The 20,082-nt window shown below is 42.1% G+C and overlaps 2 protein-coding genes across 2 annotated transcripts; both read right to left on the bottom strand.

Moving 5' to 3' along the window:
• Positions 1-172: 172 nt before the first annotated feature.
• Positions 173-4,054, bottom strand: mettl2a (methyltransferase like 2A). The gene is made up of 9 exons (XM_034593430.1): positions 3,871-4,054; positions 3,109-3,197; positions 2,592-2,848; positions 1,768-1,817; positions 1,597-1,657; positions 1,358-1,497; positions 1,149-1,255; positions 810-875; positions 173-710 (listed from the first exon to the last, which is right to left on the bottom strand). Exons 1-9 carry the CDS (start codon positions 4,020-4,022, stop codon positions 547-549), a joined length of 1,086 nt encoding a protein of 361 aa, XP_034449321.1. The 5' UTR covers positions 4,023-4,054; the 3' UTR covers positions 173-546.
• Positions 4,055-6,987: 2,933 nt separating this feature from the next.
• itgb3a (integrin beta 3a) lies at positions 6,988-19,219 on the bottom strand. Its single transcript, XM_034593480.1, has 15 exons — positions 18,932-19,219; positions 17,402-17,487; positions 16,870-17,071; positions 16,460-16,712; positions 16,169-16,331; positions 15,901-16,062; positions 15,715-15,810; positions 15,538-15,627; positions 15,312-15,446; positions 14,806-15,235; positions 10,238-10,460; positions 9,470-9,570; positions 9,120-9,239; positions 8,476-8,642; positions 6,988-8,291 (listed from the first exon to the last, which is right to left on the bottom strand). Exons 1-15 carry the CDS (start codon positions 19,026-19,028, stop codon positions 8,226-8,228), a joined length of 2,391 nt encoding a protein of 796 aa, XP_034449371.1. The 5' UTR covers positions 19,029-19,219; the 3' UTR covers positions 6,988-8,225.
• Between the last annotated feature and the right edge of the window lie 863 nt (positions 19,220-20,082).

Genomic DNA, 20,082 nt, shown 5'->3' with positions numbered 1-20,082 from the left:
CTATTATTGTTTAGCCACTGCAGGGTAACATAGGGATTCAGCATTCATTGCAATCAATAGAATTTAAACGTTTCTATTGTTCAATACCAAGTCAAAATGATCAACATATTTACAGTTCAGATCTTTATTTAATTTTTCCATGTACAAAAATGAGTCGTGTTTTTTTTTTTTTTTTTTTTCTTAAACATGCGATTAGTATCAAAACTTCAGCTCGTTGAAAAATCGCCTCTGGCAGAGCAGAAATGTTTATTTTCCGGGGTAACCAGCCCTTTCTCATCAGCAGGCAATGAGAAGTCATTACTCTGCAGCACCATCAGACGCACTCGCCAAAAAACAAGTCCGTCGATATCACAGCAGCTGGGATAGTGTACAGTCTTTACAGTATATAAACTATCCAGTTGCATGGCCTTTTTCCCAATCACAATAGACCTTTTCAATTCCATACATCCTCCGAGAAAAACGAAACAAAGCAACGCCTTGATTTCAGCTGCGAGTTTCAGTTGTGGTTGAAGGTCACAGGCAGGCGGCGGCGGCTCTCCTCCGGCCTCAGTCCTGGTTCTCAGCTGGCTGAACTCGAGCCCTGCGGTACTTGCACTGGATCCACACCCTGTACATGGTGAGCTGCTTCCCTCGGTTCACCTGGAGCCTTCGGTCTACAAGGTTCTGCACTTTCTCAAGTCCTGCCTCAGCGAACAGCTCATGAAGCTCATCTGAAGTCAAACAAGAAGCACAGCAGTATTTTACTAAGGCACAATTCTGCAAATCATTTATTTTTCAATAGACTTGTTTTTTGATTTCATTATTTTTACCTTGAGTAAAGAAATATACTCTTGTTCCATCACCTCGGACATAGAAGTTTTCTGACAGACACCTTCCTATAAAATAAATAAAGGGTCGAAATGTACATTATTTCCGCAAGTGTCTTCTCCAATAATCATTTACATATTTAAAAGCAGATTACTTTGACTGTCATTTAAAATGCCTGAACACTAATGTAGTGGTTAGTACTGAAATACTGCGATCAGAAAAACAGACCTCAGTGAAACACATTTTCAAAGATCAGCACAAGTGATCCACCATGAATAATGGATCTCTGAATCTTAACAGCTATTAGGACTGGACTCTGGCTGGATTTTAGTCTGATTAACCTTTCTTGAAGCGGAGCTGTGCCATGTCGTAGCGTCCATAGTCCCTGAGCAGCATCACTCCCCCAGGCCTAAGGAGCCGCGCCAATCTACTGATGGATGCCTGCATCCTGAGACAGGGGAGAAAACCAATGCAGTGTTTTTTTTTTTGACAGCCATTGAGTAGAAACACAAAAAAAAGAAGAGAGGGAGGGCAGAGAAAGAGTTCATACTTGTCAGGATGCAATGCTGATAGTACAAAGATTAGCACTATAACATCAAGGGTTCCATCGGGGACGGGGTAATTGGCTTCCACGTCACTCAAGTCATGAACAAAGGCGAAGCAGCGCTCAGGGTCGTACTCTGGATTAGTCTGATGACAAGAGGGCAATTTTAATTCATGGGTTAGCCCACAATCCCAGGGATGAGTCCTAATCAGCACATCATTGTTACAATAACCTAATCATCTCACCTTCACCAACTCCACAGCAGTGCTGGAGAAATCACAGCAATAAACAAAGAGGCCCGGGTCACTGCAAAAAGCAAAGCTGCAGTTATGTACAGTAAATGATTCCGCTTGCTTCACTGTATAGTTCAAACATGGTCTGAAATCTTAACGTGTCAATGTCTTGGCCGCGCTTACTTGTTGGTTTTCAGTATCGGAAAACATGTGTTTCCTACACCGCAGCCAACCTGTTAAAACAAGTAGTAACATTTACAGCAGCCAGAGAGAATAAATCCTGCAGACAAATACAGGTTGATACCGTTACTAGAAACTGTATAAATCTGCAATGGCTGAACAAATCACAAAATTTAATTCAGCAAACTACAATGTCACTCAGTAGAGCGCATACCTCCGCCAAGGCCCCAAAAATACCCTTAATGTCAAGCTGCACCCAATTGCACACACTCGTAGATATCAGTCCTCTGAATGTGACCGGATTTTTTAAATCAAGAGCCATGTATTTATCTCCCTGGGAAATCAGTGGAGATCCAAAAAACTCTCAAAATGTTTAAGAAAGTGAAAAAAAGAGTTCCAAGTTTAGTGGTAAACTGTTTAGTAGTTTTTGCGTAATAGTGCTTAAAAACAACCATACAAACCAACCAACAAACAAACAGACAGGGGTGAAAACATAACCTCCTTGGCAGAGATTAAAATATAGCCAGTTGTTTTGAGTTGTTGCCATCAACCATCCAGTGAGATCAGTCAGTGAGAAAAATATAGTTTTATTTTCTTTAATATTTACTGAGGGCAACCTGCCAATTTTTGCATGAGCTGGATTGTTTTATTCCTTTAGGTTAGTGCAGTAGTACATTAGAAGTAGAATAAAAATAGGCTTTTCACAAATATGGTTACTTTACACCAAATTTATTTAAATCTGTTAATAAGTTTTGGAGATTTAGTTTTTTTTCATTTAGTGTGTGTGGTGAAAATTTAGGTAACGCGTGCTCAAATGAATCTCTCACCTCCAGAATGCGATGTGTGGCAGAGGAGCCAGGAAAGTCACCGTCTTCGACCTCTCTGCTTCGCTCTTGATCCAGACTGTCCTGCTGGACGCCATCTGTGCCGGAGTCTTCAGGATGGGATTCGGGGTTCAGGAGGCCACACTTCGGGGCCAACTCTGGGAACTCCGTGAAGAGCCAGTGGCGGTCTTTGAAGAACCGATTCTCGTGGATTGTGTAGAAATCGTTCCAGTACTCATTGGCCCGGCCTTCGTATTCCTCTGCAAGAGAAGGTCAGGCCAGTGTGATCCTGACAATCTACCACTTTCTGCCATGTTCACGAATCATCAACATGAAGATGAGCACGGCTTGCACATGTAACAGTAATGTGTCGTTTCAATTTTAGCTTGCTTGAAGCCAAATATTTAAACAAAACCCCAAAATGGATTACAGCCAGGACTTTATGAGTATATTTGTGCACAGATATACAATAATGAGAAGTTATAGTTCTGTTAACGGATCTCGGCAACAACAATGCAACCTTGTTTCTGCTGAGGTAGAGGCTGACTGTTTTCCAAGACTTTATTCTTAGCAGCTTCTTCTTGTTCCTCGCTCCACTCCACGTTGTCCCTGTGCACAACAGAAAACCTTCATCATGTGACATTCATACAAGGATGGGAAATCTTCCAGCATTACCATAAACAGGGAAAGATGCGATACAATAAGATAAGATAAGATAAGACCAAACAATCCTTTATTAGTCCCATAACGGGGAAATTTGCTGTGTTGTAGCAGCAAAGACAGTCAAAAACATAGACAGCAGTTAAAGTAATAAATAAGTAAACGTGCAGTATAAACCTAATACAAAAAAATTGAAAGAATATATAGATTGACAAGTATATTTACAGTGAAACAGGATGGCAGATTGCACACTGGCATATTTATATACTGGACTGTAAGAAAAAAAAAGTTTTCAAATATTTGTAGTGTTGGTCGAATCAAAAAAGAAAAGACTTCACTTTAGTTTTTGAGATCATGTTATATTAAACTATCCATTCATTCATTATTTGATCAATTGAGAAAAGTATTAGCACAATAATAAGATACACATTGTGTGAAGCCCCTTACTATATACGTTTGTATTACAGTATTACAGAGTGACTCAGTTGAAATGATGCTATGACCTGAGGTTATCTGACAGGATCTATCGTTCAGTTACTCTTCTATCATAACAACAGACAGACAGACAGGGAGCAGGATCCGTGACAGGGATGCATTCATGTCACGTCTCGGATCCACTGACCACGCGTTGTGCTGGAACACCTGCCGCGGGTCCGTGAGCAGCCGAGTCCCGAACTGAGGCCTCCTCACGTCCCCGGTGGATGAGTCCTTCAGAACCAGCCCCGGTTCACCGCTGCCTGCCTCCACCGCGACCACGGCATGGGGCGCCGCCATGTTGGATCTGACGCGACGGAAGAAGGGCCGGGCCAATGAAGTGTGCTGCGTTCACAGACACCCAGGAAATAAAAATACTTGGGAAATAAAAGACAGACAGACAGATACATAGATGTATAGATGTATAGATGTAAAGATAGATGTATAGATGTATAGATGTATAGATAGATAGATAGATAGATAGATAGAAAGGTGAGTGTGTTTGGGGAGGTGAATGGATGGATGGATGGTTATATAGATAGATGAGCCTGTAGATGCTGTGCAAATACACAAATGGTAAAGTATCGTGTCAGAAAATGAAGGATGGAAGTTGGAATGGAAATTATACAACACAAAAAGTTGCAAAGGGTGGTGGGGGCGCAATCTATTTAGATTGTGTTGGGAACATGTAATTTACTTTGACTATGCCTATTAAAACTGGTCAAACACACTCGTCGGGACTAGGTCTGCTAACATAACACACAGCATCTGCTTTATTATTACTCACGTTCAATGCACTACTTGTTTATCAGGAGTTGACTGCAGCATAAATCCCAGTCTGGGCATAACTGCTCGAGATTTACAAATGTACGATGCCGTGCGAGACACGTGAAGGTGACAGGAGTCTTTGTCCAGATCAGAGTCTGTGGTCCAGATGTACAACTCCCCTGATCCACTGATCCACATAACCCCACTATAAGCACACGTGCTGCTTGACAATAGGAACACACAGCACTTCTACAGACAGGGACATCTTCTCCTGGCAACATCTGATCAGTGCATTGTTTTTTACACCAGAGGGAGACAAATACCAGGATTCCCTTTGCTGAGGCCCACTGCTGCTGCTCACGGCCACACGAATGAGGAGAATGCTGGGAATGAAATTACACACAATGACGCACGTGTGCACCAAAGTCTTTCAGCTGCCCAAATAAACCAACAAACAACAACACTCTGTTACTATTAACATGAGTCGAAGTTAGTGAAATGATTATCAGAATTGACATTCAAGCTGGTCAACATGCATTTTTGGACTGTTTTTTGTCACCACATGTGGGCTCCCCCCAAGGGTTTAAGCAATGTCTTTGCATAGCCTACAAAAAAACTTTTTAACAAGTATATATCTAATTATATTAATTGCTTAGAGGTAGAGATTTACTGGTAATGGTAAATGGACTGTTTCTATGTAGTACTTATGTCTCATCGACAACTTAAAGTCACATGCCACGGCTGACTGTGGCTCAGGAGATATAGCGGGTTGTCCGCTAACAAGAAGGATGTCAGTTTGATCCCTGTCTCCCCCCTGTCTTGTGTGCCGGTGTCCTTGGGCAAGATACTGAACCGCAAATCTCCCCTGACAGGCTTGCTGGCAGTGTATGAGTGATGTGTGACAGAGAAAGTGCAGCACATAGATGCGCCGTGTGAATGGGTGAAGGAAGTGTGAAAAAGCTCTATAAAGATACAGACCATTCACATTTAATCAGCCCTATTTTCAGTATATGTTGCCCAAGGGACTTCGGAATGTGTGGAGGTATCTGAGATCGTACCACCGGCATAATGGTTTGTGGACAACCCTCTCTACCCCCTGAATGACAAGAGACCAGTCATATGCTAGTGCCAAGTTTCACTTTAAAATGGGTTGAAGTCTGTGTGTTATGATTGTCTTTTCTACAGTTTTAAGCAGATCGGAAGTAATAGCTTCTGCATGCAAGGGCATCTGTAAAATCTTTATCTACATGACTGAGAACAATCTCGACCTGGTGGTTGGAATGACTTTCAAGTCAGGAGGGTAGTTACCATCTGGACTGAGCAATTCGATTTGCAAAGACCTCCTCCCGGCACTGCATATAGAGACGCTAACCATTAAGAACGAGGACTTACAGTGAGATTCAGCTGAAAACAGGAAAAATCCCACTTACCAAGGATCAAACCCTTTAAATTACAGTATAAGTAAAATGTAAATTAGGTGTCTAAGGGATTAAACATGCACAGTAATCTCCCTAAAATTATCCAATCAAACAATGCACCTGTTTAGAAAATGCTAGAATATGCGTCGGCATATTTGATGTACACGTAACCAGTAAGATAAACAGCAGACTCTACATATTTGTCAGAGTCGTACATGTAAAGACTGACTGTTGCCTTATAGGGAAGTTTACATATCAGACTGATGTGAGCAGGATGTGGTCACACAGATATGCAGTGTTTGTTTGGCAATGTGCAGAGTTATGTGACTTCAGTTGGAACCATATTGAACATCAGGGAAGTGAACAACATGCAAGAGGGTGATAAGGCCCTAATTTTTGATGACATGTCATGCAACAGGAAGTATTCTATGCCGTGATAAAAGTGTTATCAGACAGACATTCTGGACTCTACACACTGATGTTCATTTTAGTAGTTTTCCAACACTCACATCATATTGAACTTGTTTGAATTGAACGCAGGAACTTAGCTATCCAAATCCAAGACACATAAATTGAAAATGAGGATCCACAAACATCCTCAAGTGTTTACACGTTGAAAGTGATCTTCTCACAGAGTAAGTATAGGAGTTACAATCTCTGTTCAGATTTCTAAACACACGTGGATCTGAAATATTTAAGTCTTTCACTCTTCTGTAATTCTGTTCTTGATAAGGAATTAAAAACAGCTTTGACATTTGTTGAAAATAACCCACATTTCAACCAAACTGAGGAAGTCATGTTTTGTAGATCTTTATGTTTCCCACGGTTTAAAGAACAAGCGATAAACCACAAGCTTCTTCTTTTTTTTTTTTTTAGTGTGCAAAAACAAACAAACACACAAAACAGACAGTGTATTTTTGTACCATGTCCTGAGAGGATCAGAGCTGTTTAACCAAAATACACCTCACACTGTACTATTATTACCTCCCGTAAACACAAAGAGGTTAAGGAGCAAGCGCAAGTTTGTCATTCACAATTCCAAGACTAATAGCATGTCATGTGCAATACAATTTCAGTGTAACACAATTTACAGTTCAGCAATGGCAGGACAAATCCCTATGTACAAATACAACAAATAGAAAAACAGCCCAACAAGCACAACAAGAGGTGGCGACGCAGTGATAAAGAAACATGTCATGGTACCAATAAAGTTACCATCGCTGGTGTGCATTTCAAAAACAATATAGACCACAGGCATTGTAAAGCAAGTCATTCTAAACACACGCTAGGTTCAACCATTACTATAAACTATTTTGTATTATAAAAAAAAGAGATGGCAATGTATATGAAAGGCATTGGAGATTCTATAGTGCACATTTGAGTTATTCTAATAAACTTTGTTCTGATTGGCCTGAAACTGCCTTTTTTAATTTTGTGAAAAAGAAAAGTTTAAAATAGGCTGCAGCTGCACTCTGAAACTGAAAATAACCACATTTAAAAAAAAAGAGAAGAGAAACAAGGCTGAGAAGTCATTAATACATCAATCTTGGTTGATGAAACTGAAAAAACACCACAGAATGTATCTTCTATGACAACGTATTACTATTAGGTATTGGTGATTCCCATTTCTGTCTGAAAATATGGCAATAAGAGTAACATTTAGTAATCCTAAATATATTGCAGACAACAAATATTGCAGTGGTAGAAGGGCTTCCCAAAAAGACAAGTCACAGCAGTGGCAGCACTTCTGAAATCTGAACTGTAGTTGTTAGAACTTTAAGTGCTGACTTTAAGTGCTGAGAGACCCAATCATCTATCAATTATCTATAAAGCTTATCCTGTGAGGGTCGCAGGAGGCCTGAGCCAATCCCAGCTGACATTGGACGGGAGGCGGGGGGGGGGGGTACATCCTGGACAGGTCGCCAGCGTATCACAGAGCCAACATACAAACAAACACACAGATACAGACAAAACAACCATTCAAGCTCACATTCACACCTACGGGCAATTTAGAGCCTCCAATTAACCTATCTCCAATGTGCATGTCTTTGGACTGTGGGAGGACCTGGACAGAACCCACTCACTGTAGACATGACAGTGTAAAACAAAAACCGAAGAGCATGTAACCCCTTCATGTGACTCATATTAACAGTTCTCATTATTTTTTATAAATTTCATCAGGCTGTTGACAGCAATACTTCCTTTTCAGTTACAGTAGCTGGTCACATGACAGTGTAAGCTTCTTCCCGTCCATTTCTGTTCTGCTACATTCCATCTTTGTCACTGACCCCTGAGTGTTTCTCTCTCCATTTCGTCATCAGGTGCCTCGGTACGCTACGTTGGTGAAGGTGGAGGTGGCTCCCTTATACAGAGGATTGTTACCCTGGGAAATTAAAACAGAAGTGAGCATGTTTAATTCAATCTCACACTGAAGTACCAACTTTTTGGAGGGTTACGTCGATGCCCATCAGAGGGCAGCCACCTTCTGTTACAGTACTCCATTCATCCTTAAAGCAGGAGCAGCTAGTGTATGTTATTATTATGTCCCAGTTATAAATATTTCTCACCGTATCCCATTTGGCTTTGGCTCTCTCCTCCTCAAACCTGGCAAACTCTTTGCGATCGTGGATGGTGACCAGCAGCTTCCAGATGAGGAGGCCAACCATGCCCAGTAGCAGAATGGCTCCAACCACCAACGGGAGCACAATCAGGATGTTCGGGCCCTCGGGGCACTCTGAGAGAAGAGAGCCACAAAAATAGTTAATATCGAATGCTGGTTTCCATGATATTTTCTTTTAAAGGACACATAAAGTTAAGCAAACACTGCAGTACTCCAGTGTCAGACACTCTGCTGCACAACCGATGCACCATGGATGTATTGTATGAATGTGTGTGTGAATGGGTGAATGGCAATAAACTGTACTGTAAAGCTCTTTGAGTGGTCATCAAGACTAGGAAAGCGCTATATAAATACAGACCATTTACAACAAGTCACTACACTGATGTATTTGGGTTTCTGTGGTGTGGCAGAGCGTAGCTGTAGTTATCTGGCCGACGATGTGTTCTTTACAGAGGAGCATGTTATTAGATGCACATACTGTTCCCCTGAAGCTGAGGCGTGCCAGATACAGACTGAAATGACATTCAAGAACACACCATTCTGTCCTAATAATGTAACCATTAAGTGTGCGCACAGAAACTCTCACCGTACCTGGCTCTTTCACCACAAACAGAATGGATTTGCCACTTTCATCTTCGTAATACTGGAAGTGCTCCACGCAGTCATTTTCGTCTTTGTATGAGCAATTCACTGCATTTGTGTCATGGAGAACTGCGGGATAAAGATGAGAAGAAGAAACAGGGTAATGAAAATGATTTCAAGGTACGGTGAATTATCTTCAATATTTATTAGTCCATTATATTCTGTTGCCACGATGTGCATAGAAAGGCTCCCGCCACTTTGAAACTTCTGCTAATATGATCAGAAAAACAGAATCATTTGCACAACACCTCAGAGTTACACTATGAAATTAAGGAAATTCGAGATTGTAGATTTCTCACCCAGTTTATCCACTACTTTGATTTCATCTTTGCAGATCTTGCTGCAGCTGTTGTCTTCGGTGTACTGTCCTCTCTTGAAGTGCTGACACTCAACACACTCTCTGTGGGCGAAAGAACAGAAACACTTAAGACGTTGTCTATATCACATGAACCCTTGTTAATATCTGCCGATTGTCAAGGCCGAGGAGAAAGGTTGATGTTTTCCAGCTGTACGCGAAACTACAACTGAATTTGTTGCGGATGTGTGAGGGAGTAGTTTGTTATCATCCTGGACTATCAGCACATCATGATACAATAATATAAATGTTTGTGCCACGGCCTGAAGACGGCATAGTCAGTTGTTTAGGAACAGGGTAATAACAAAATCTTATCTGGTGTCACCATCAGATCAAGGTAATCTCCCACATTTCCGTGCATATCGTGTTACAGCTTATTGAAAACTAGAGGATGAGTTTCCATTATATTTCTTTCTCTGGATATTCCTATGTCATGTGTTTTTTGAATCTATTGAGATTAAACATTCATGATCCCCAAAGGATCAACCCTTTCCATTTTGAGCTCTCCTTTTGCACCACCTTCAGATCAAAATGTCAACTTTGGATCTCATAAACTGATTTCATGGTAGACTGCATGGAATTTCTCAAGCACACTCATGCTCCCAGGGCAATAAACCCTTTGGCATTTCCTCTAGTCGAGTGCCAACCTCATGTTTATTCTCTCCAAATCATAGCGTCTAGAAGAAGGGACTCTTTGCGATGGAGAACTCACTTCTTTATAGTGCAGGAATCCGGACAGGTGGGGCACTTCTCACAGGTTGCTCCGTAGGCATTGGGCTGAGTGCACTGACAGACCCCACACTCACAGTGCCCCCGGCCCGTGCACAGCAGACCAATGTTGGACATGCAGGTGTCTATGATTGTGCTGCAGTTACAGTTTTCTCCTTTCCAGCCGGCGTCACACTGGCAGTAGCCACAGCTACACTTCCCATGATCTGAAAGAATTAAGAAGGGGATGAGGATGTTGATAATAGTCAAAAGATTTAAACATTACATCTTTATGTTCATTCAGATATGTTTTTTTCTGTGTCCATAATCACACAGGAAACTGTTGCTTCACAGCAATATGGTTCTTGCTTTGGTCTCTCTGTGTGGTGCTCTGTGTTTGCATGTTGTCCCCCTGTATTTGTGGGTTTTCCTCCGGTCACTCAGACACATGCAGATTTAACTGAAGACTCTAAATTGACCGCTGATGTGAGTGTTAGAGCGACACATTGTTTTGTCGGCCTTGCGATAGAGTGGCAATCTGTAAAGGGTGCAGGCGCCTCTCACCCAGTGTCTGCTGGGATTGGCTCCCGCCTCCATGCAACCCTTAAAGGATAAGCGATATAGATAATGGATGACTGATAATCACACAGGTGGGGCCACGCAAACAAAGCTATTGACTACAAATTACTCAATCTGAAAATGAATCAGAGTGTGTGTGATTTATTGTTTTGGGTGTAAACTGTCTCTGAGCCGTGTGTCTTAGGAAAGCCTACCTGTTGCCGCATTTGTTCATTAAGCAATCATTTAATTGCTAGTTAGGTGTGACTTAATGTTTATGAACTTAACTTTTATTTGTTACGTTTAAAAATATGAGGACCTTTGTTGTTAGCGATATAACTTTATGGACTCGGTCCTGGTTCATTTAAAAAAACAAAACAACTAAGCACCCGCCTGGATTTTAAATAACAATGATCAACATCAGACGACAGTGGCTATAAATTTATGCTGTTTCAATTGGGTAATGAAAAAGTACTTTTAATAGCTGTATTTACATAAGCATTTTGTGCAGCTTTGTTTTTACGTAACATATCCTCTTAAAAACAATAAAATGTACTAAATTACTTTGTGACTGTCTGTCATTTAAATGAGGTCTAATCTCAGACAGGAACATTAGAGGGAAATATCTCACAATCCTCCCTATTGTTCGACACTCTAATATTTCCCCCCTTCTCATGACAGACACAGACACACACACACACACACACACACACACACACACACACACACACACACACACACACACATACACACACACACAGGCGTGTCTCCATGACATCAGAGATCATTCCATTGACTTATAATAATTTCCTGCTTTCACCATAGTTACCGCTTACCTAACATAGACCTTATCCTAACCCTAACTTTAACTTAACCTTATAATATGTCGTCACCTTAAATTCTAATGATTTTCTTTATAAGAATTTGCTTTTTGTTCCCATTAGATAGAGAAGTAAGAAATAATGTGACTAGGTGAACATATTAAGGTCCCCACAACACGAGAAGTACCTGGACACACACACGCACACACACACACACACATCCTGAGGTAAGTGTAGAAAGCACAGAAGTAGTCAGTGTAGGAAGAGTTTTACAGCAGTGGAGCCATTTGTTGACAGAGTCTGGAGGCACGCTTCTCTCCCCCGGGTTACAGAGAGCCGTGCCACATCAGCACATTAGAAACAAAGGCAGGACCCCAGAGACTACAGTGTTCTTAGCAAGAAACCAAACAGGCACTGGATGACTAAGAGCCAAGCAATGAGTCACATCCCAGCTGGATCAGACTGGGGGAGTGACTGGTCATGAAATATCGCAGAGGGTCCTATATGGTCCCTAATTCCAGGGCTCAAAACAAATCGTCCATTGTTGTAACCTCAAGGAAACAATTCCCCTGAGTAAACACGGAACAGCTTCTCGTTTGAACTGCGTTCAGAGCGGTGACAGGATCAGACGTGTTTACTGGTGGTGGTGTCACTGGTTAATGGTTAACATACATGTAATGTTTTTCATAGCGTTGAGTAATATCTCTTACTCAGTCTTAAAGATAGCAGCTGAGACGTGTAGAAAAACCTTACAAGACCTTGTCATTGTAGCAATGGATATTTTTTTATAATCTTAATTAATGAGAGTAAGTTTTTATCTTTGCTGTCATTATTTTAAAAGTTGATTCGCACACTTAGAAAAGAGAGTTTTTATCTTAGGTTCACATCGCCCTGCTCTGTGAGACTGCACAGTAATCCTGCCCATTAGTCACATGCCTTGGCTTTTAGAGAGGGCAAACGTCGGGGGGCCATGATAAACGAAGAAAACAGGAAGAGAGACAGAAAAGTACAACATGACACAGCTGGATTGAGAGACGGGAGATGGTGGAGATAGAGACGTACTGGAGAGGGAAGAGTTTGGGCAAGTTGCCAGCACGGGAATGCAAACTTTCCTGTTCTCTCCGTGTCCTCATATTTATGGGCCCTGGGGCTGCGCTCGGCTGACTGCTGCTCCCTGGACCTGCACCAGTCGCAGGGCCCCTCGGCAGAGGAAGAAATACACAGCCGCGGGGAATATCACAGACCTGGAGCTTTTTGTTGCTCCAGTCGAGCTCACTCTGAGGGACGCTTGCGCTTTAGAGACAACAACGGCATGACTGCACTGAGACACAGTGACTTAGCGGTCGCAAATTGAGCTCTGTGGACTGTCATCCAACAGCTACGGTGTGTGTGTTGTTGTGTGGGGGATCAGGTCGGAGCACAAGCCCTGGGTTTCACCGCTGCGTGACTCAATACCTGTCTCTCAGAAAAACAACCTCCAAACTCCTCCTTGTTAGAGAAATGTAGCTTTCCATATCACATGTTATCGTCCATCTTCTCTGTAAGGTCCTGGTGCACCCACAGGGAGAGCTCTGCGAGGCTGTGATGATTAAATAGTAGGCACTGCTTCTGTCTGTCATGTCAAATTAAAGAATCGTTGTGGAACAGAATTAAACTTTTATCTTGAGATTATCTCGTGGAAATTAAGAGCTCAACAGGCTGGGTCTGGAAGTAAAAATCGATAGAAATGTTGACTTTTCACAAGCTACGAGGCTGTGAAATAATTTCTGTTGCTCTGAATCAAATGTTTCATGGTCACGATTCATCTCGTAGATGGTCGGCATGGCTCCGGTTTAAAAATCTTTATGTAAGGATTTTCTGAAACGTCAATGGAGAAAAATTGAAGGAAAGACTGTACTGTCACTGTTACTCTCTATTTACTATTGTGCTGTCATAAAGTTCAAAATAAGTGCAGGTCCTCTTCCCATGATTCAACTTGGTGGCATCTTTCAGACCCTCTAGTAATCACCCACATCTTTCAAACTTGAAGCACCCCACACTTCAGAGTCCAAAATGAGATAGTGCTGGTGACATCCCTCATTATTCATCACTTATTACTCGTTATTTTAATAGTTTGACAGTTTTCCTCGTTTGATATTCCTACACCGCCCTCCTTGCAATCACAGGCCCAAACTGCTGTTGCATTAAATGAACCAGTGACGCAGCAGATTAAAGTTTTATCGCTGTGATTGAGTAACTCTGCACTGAGCTGTACAGACTTGTAACGGAGCGAGATAGAGCGCCGTGCTGCTGTGAGTGGTAAGAGCTCGTCCCTCAAACTCAGGCAGCAGTAACTGGGTGTGTTCTTCTCCGACTATCCTTTAATGGAGGACACAAGTTTACAGGCCTGACAGAGAACAGGTCATTTATCAGCTTTACTGTTTATGCTCTGCAGTTGAATTATGCAATTATTTACACGTCTTTTACAAGCAAGCAAAGACGGCCATAATAAGTATGTTGACTTTTGATTTGTCAAGCTGACTAACAGGAAACTATGTAAACTGGCGAAGGTGTGTTTACAGACTGAGAGGGATGGGAAACAGCCACAGTGTGTTTCACTGAGACTGGATGATGTGTCAGAGGAGCAAAGAGGAAGGGAAGGGCGACTTTCCTGCTGACAGTCACATTCAAATGTTTGACCCCGGTGGAAGACCAGTGTGATGCCAGTTCATGTTGGTCCTTTTTCTTTTTCATTATTTAGCCACTATACTCAGTGCCAGCCCTTCCTACAAGCCAACTCAGCGGCTGCTTAGGGCCCCGCAGCAGCCGCAGCAGCCGCTCAGTGAAAATAATCTATTGTTTAAAACTAATTGACCTGATGTACTATATTTGATGTATGATGATGAAGAGAATGATTTAGACTAATAGACCTCAAGTGAATAAGTTAGAAGTGTAAACAAAAGCTGGTCTATCCAATGCAAGGCAGGTCCCCCAAACTTATCCTGCTTTAGTGGTCCCCTGATGCAGAGGGCCGGCCCTGACTATAATAAAGGAAGCTGAAGCAGAATTCTACTGGGGTAGACATTGATTGCCGACCATTGCAACATGTTTTATGTTCAGATCCATGAGACAACCTCCCTATTTAGAATGAATGTTTGCAAAACTGCAGAGAAAACTACCAGTGATCTTGACAGAAAGAAGTGCATCTACTCACCGGAGCAAAGTGCCCCTTTAGAGCGCAAGCAGTTGAAGTCGTCACACTCGCAGTACTTCCCCCACACCTGGCCAAACTCATTTGCGTGGCAGGAGCACTGTCCGCACAAGCAGTCGCCTCTCCCATTGCAGACTGGGCTGCCCGGCTTTGGGATGCAGTTAGCATCGTCAGACGGACTGTAGTCCTCCACCGAGCACTCACAGAAAGGGCCCAGACGACCCGGGTGACACTGGCACACACCACACTCGTAGGTGCCGTTACCGTTGCTGCAAAGTTGGCTGTTGGCTTCTGCATCTGCCTCACATTTGCAACCGCAAGCGATATCCACCGTGACCTCCAGGGCATCCTTGAAGCCGAGGGGTTTGATGGTAAAAGTGCTGCTCTTCTCCTTTGGGCAGCCCTGCACCTTAGCCTCCACGCTGAATGTCACCTGAAGAGGAGGACATGTCTCTGTTCATAGCTTTGTGCAGATAGAAGACATGGGACATTACTCAGCAAATACGTACTGTGTCTCCAATGTTGAGGCCAGAACAGGACTTGAGTCCGACGGTGACCTCTCCATTGAGGCAAGTGGCATTGAAGGTGAGTTGCAACTCCTCTGGGGCTCCGACCACGTCCAGCTGCACTCTAGAGCGAATTTTCTGCACAACATAAAGTCATCAATCACACTTTATGTAGTTAGTTGTATGATACAAATGAAATAACAGACATCAATTCTCTCACTCTCCTTACCGCATAAGCCTCCTGAATGAGATTAATAACATTCCCAGAGTCGTCGGATAGAGTTCCCACTGTTGTGCCTGGGATGAGCTTACTGTACTCCTGTAATGACAACATGAGTTTTTATTTTTTTCATGAGAAAAGCTTAAATAAACTTATGCTGTGGCACAAGAAGAACCGTTTATTCACCTTGTAGAGTGGCTGCACCACGTTGGTTACAGCAAATATTAAATTGATGTTGTTTTCAGCCATTTTCTCATTCATGAGCGCCAGGGAGGGATAGTCCTGCAAGACACGGGACACAAATATTCTTGAGTGAAATAGGTATTGAAAACCTCTGTGAATTACTGAAATAACTTAAATTTCGGCCTTTACCAGCACAGTAGATAGGTTATAATTGTTGTCATTATCAAGATGACACTGTCCATCGTTGGGCTGGACTATGCCAGCTATACGCCCGTCCAGTGCAGTGTGAGTTACGGCATCTGTGGTGAAAACCAGTAGGTGTGAGGCATCCGGACGCCAGCCGATTTTATCCTAATGACAATGGACAAAGAAAAGAGTAAAGTAAACACTCAGTGCTGCACAACATTATGAATGTGGTTGTTTCTCTTATCTCTTGAACAGTTTATATTTTTCATACCTTGCACACCATGGCCTGAATGATGGCATCAAATCCACCCTCTGGAGCATCTCTATTTCTAGACACCTGCTGCTTCTCCACCTCCTCAGTGAAGCGTGCCACCGTCTCTGTCAGTGCCAGCACATGCTTGAACCCGAACTGAGCCTGGCATGTTTGACTAATTCTGCATATATTGAATAGATGAAAAAGAAAAATAACGCATTTGAAATTGTTGTTATTGAACAAGTTTTCTCAGAAAATCGGAAAATCTCCACCTCAGTTCCCTTTCCTCATTGAAATCTCCCCACCTACCCATAGCAAGGGTTTACAACCGCCTCCGGAGGATAAGTGTACATGTAAGGGGAAATGGTTTTGTCCACAAAAGCTCCGAAACCCATGCGTAGTTTGCTTGTGGCCTTTCCCATCGTCTCGGCGAGCTCATTGCCCAACGTGCGAAGGCGGGCCAAGTCATCCTTCATTGAAAACGAAAGATCCATAAGATAGTAGAGGTCCACTGGATAATCCTCCACCTGTTTCACTGACACAGTGAAACGCTTGGAATCGCCTCAGAGGGAAAAAATTACAGGCAGGAGATAAGTGACAGAGGATCAAACACTGCAGATGGTGATAGTAATGGCACCATTGCATGTATCTTGTTGTCTACGGTTGTTAGTGCCGGGCTCTATTGTTATTTCTGCTATTGATGATGTGTGTAAACGTACCTGGTCTTAGTACAATGTGAAGTTTCTGCGGTTGTATCTGAGTGACATCAGCTGTACCAGAGGCCTTGCTGCTGAGCGGAAGATCCTTCTGAATATGGAGTTTGCTGGAGGGAAACTCCAGATGTGATCTAACGCAACCTCCATCCACCAGATTGTCCACTGTGTCGCAGCGGGACACACTGGATCCTCCCACTCCAAAAGACTTCAAAAAATAAATAACAAACACATCCAATCCATTCAGCACTCGAGACATTGACGAGTTAGCGTAGCACCATTGCATTAAAGAAAATAAAAAGCTAAGAGATTTTTAAGTTGACTGTTTTTCTATCCTACAGCCGGTTTAGGTACCTCCTGAGTACAGGGGGCCCCATGGTGAGTCATTACGAAGCAGTATTGTATAAACATGTTGAAGGATCAGCATGAACTGCTGGGAAATGAGGTTTATGTCACAACTTGCATGCGATGATGGATGGATGGGAGAAGCTACTGGATGCTGTTTGTGTGTGCTTGTGTGTGTGTGTGGTGCTCGTACCTCCTGGTAGCACCATGCACAGCTGGGGTGAACAGCCAAGCACTGCTGACAAGTGGTGACTCCTCGTGATGTGCAGATGTTGGAGCCTGGGGAAGATCACGTCCGTCAACACAAACATTCGTTTTTTTTAAATTGTGGCTGAGGCCACTCTGCCCAACTCCCTTCAACACTGACACCACTGCGACAACACATGTTCACACATCTACTGCTTGATGAAGTCACAGTGCAGCTCACTCTTGACAGTAATACTCCGTATGCTTTCCAAAACTTATGTAACCGTTTTTGTTTCCCCTATCATTTTGCAACTTTTAAATTCATATTGCCTTTAACTCCAAAACCTAAGGTCATCCATTCCATTGTATTTTATTTCATTTTATCATTTTACGTTTCCATCTATTTTATCTGTATTATTTAACTCCATCTTAGTTTTATTCAGATTTATCCTCTTTAACTCTGCTCTTTTTGATCTCATTCATTTTAATTGCGATTGTTTTTAACTGTGCTTTCTTACAGTTAAATAGATTTCTTTAAATTGTGTCTCCGTGTTCTATGAAGTCTCATGTCTTCTAATAGCACCTCCTCTCTCTCCTAACGCCTAATACCCAAACCTTTAGGACTTTGTGGTGCAGGTCTGCTACCTTTACCTGATCTGCCACAGGTTGTGTTTTTAAACAGATTCAGCACGTATACTCTCCTACTGCACATCAAAATCTTCATTTGATGGAAGTCAACACACACATCTAATCCAAACCCTTTTCTATGTGTTATCTTGTGTGGCCTACGGGTGTGGCACACTAGAGTGAAACACACGGTCACTACTGCTAATAAACTTTTATAAAATAATAAATTAAATTAAATATGGAGCAAAAACAGCAATCTGACAGAATACATTTATTAAAATAAACATAATAACGCTTGGATTGCTAACAGAAATCATGTAAGCGCAATTCAGCTACGCCTTCAAGGGCCCCTGAGGTAAACAGGCCCATAAGACTGAGCTGACAGCACCACAGTGTGTGTATACGATTTCTGTTTCACATGTGTATATATGACTTATGATATATAACTGATATTATGATACAAACTGCATAGAATAGTCTATCACCGTGTTATATTTATGCAGTTAGGTTTTGACATAATTGAAAACAAGTCACAATTCACATGAAACCACCCATTGAATACACATGTGAGCATTCTGAGTTATAAAGTGATCATTAGAAGAGACGATATTGATTTTCCCGTGAAGGAACTCTTCCTGGACATTTTCACATCCTGACCATATAAGGAAAAGGTTGCGAAAGCTCCATGAAGCGCAAAAACAACCAAACAGTTCAGCGAACAGGGACTGATTCAGTCTGAGAACATAATAAAAACCAGGATCATCAGTTAATACACTGTCTCCTTCAAAGAAACCACACAACAACAAGTCGGGAAGGAAAACACCCTCGGTCTGCCGGAGCAGGTGAAAGTTTCTCTGCAAAGAAAAATCCTCCTCAGAATAAACATAATACTAACACAAAAACATCTTACTGAAAACCTCCGCCGCGGATGAGAGCAGGAGAAGCAGCAGCAGTGGACGGAGAGTCAAAGTTCCCATGGCTGAGGAGTAACGGAGCAGAGCCGACATGAGGTGCCTGTGAGTTCTCTGTGGGCTCGTCCTGCGCTTTTCCTCATTCTTTCCTTGACTTGACTAAACTCGTGTTGGGTCATAGCTGCGGCTCTGCCTCACACACCAGCCCCTCTGAGCCGTCAGTCTGCCGGGGAGCCGAGTCAGGAGCATGCTGAGACTCGTCTCTCCGTGGTATGATGATGACCTTCTACTAATTTCTGATGAATACATTAAAAAAAAAAACTTTGTTGCACAAAAACAACGACTAACCGCTTCTTCCTCAATACTGTGCAAGGATTTCACATGATGCATCGTGTGCATTATGTATTTAGTCATCATATTCATCATGTCACCTTCTGTGCAATAACCCTCATATTCGTCACACCACTTAAATACACATTTATTATTTACAGTAATTATCTACATCACATCACTGCTATAACCCACCCTCCCAACCTCAACCAGTGTTTACTTATATTTTGTACTTTTTCCTATATTACCTTCGGGATCAATAAAGTATCTATCTATCTATCTATCTATCTATCTATCTATCTATCTATCTATCTATCTATCTATCTATCTATCTACAATGAAGTTCATGAATCTTGAATCTTAATAAGTGACAGTAGATTCACTTAACCAGACTAACAATCAATTTGTGACAATCCATTTATCAGATCCAATATGTGCTTCAACATGAGTCCAGAAATGAATGTATTTTAGTTGAACTCTTTTTCCTAAATGAAATGATGTAAATGCTACACTCAAATATTTATCCATAGCATATAAATAAGTGATTTATGACTGATGATTTGTGTTTTTCTTTAAAGAGATACTGCACCCTTACATCTGTTTTTTGAGCTGTAAACTAAAATACAGGACTGTTCTTTGGTGAAACAACACATAAATTCTGGTTTTAATAATCACATGCAAGTGTTGAACAGGGCTCATAACGCCACCATGTGTTTCAAACCGTCTTGCCTCCATGCCAGTTGTACCCTCTTTCCTGCCACTATCCAGAAATAAGGCCAAAATATCCTGGATACCAGTGCTACTATCCTGCCGCTGATTA

The sequence above is a fragment of the Hippoglossus hippoglossus genome, chromosome 8 (genome assembly GCF_009819705.1).
Source record: "Hippoglossus hippoglossus isolate fHipHip1 chromosome 8, fHipHip1.pri, whole genome shotgun sequence".
Lineage (NCBI taxonomy): Eukaryota > Metazoa > Chordata > Actinopteri > Pleuronectiformes > Pleuronectidae > Hippoglossus > Hippoglossus hippoglossus.
This window is presented reverse-complemented; position numbering and strand designations above follow the sequence as displayed.

Excerpts from the sequence above, each read along its gene's own strand:
- mettl2a (XM_034593430.1), bottom strand. The coding sequence starts at position 4,022 with ATGGCGGCGCCCCATGCCGTGGTCGCGGTGGAGGCAGGCAGCGGTGAA. Across the intron at positions 1,818-2,591 it reads CCACACATCGCATTCTGGAG|GTTGGCTGCGGTGTAGGAAA; the intron begins GTGAGAGATTCA and ends TTGTTTTAACAG. Across the intron at positions 1,256-1,357 it reads TCAGCATTGCATCCTGACAA|GATGCAGGCATCCATCAGTA; the intron begins GTATGAACTCTT and ends CCCCTGTCTCAG.
- itgb3a (XM_034593480.1), bottom strand. The coding sequence starts at position 19,028 with ATGTCGGCTCTGCTCCGTTACTCCTCAGCCATGGGAACTTTGACTCTC. Across the intron at positions 16,063-16,168 it reads TTCAGGCCATGGTGTGCAAG|GATAAAATCGGCTGGCGTCC; the intron begins GTATGAAAAATA and ends CATTGTCATTAG. Across the intron at positions 9,571-10,237 it reads GATTCCTGCACTATAAAGAA|AGAGTGTGTTGAGTGTCAGC; the intron begins GTGAGTTCTCCA and ends TTTCGCCCACAG.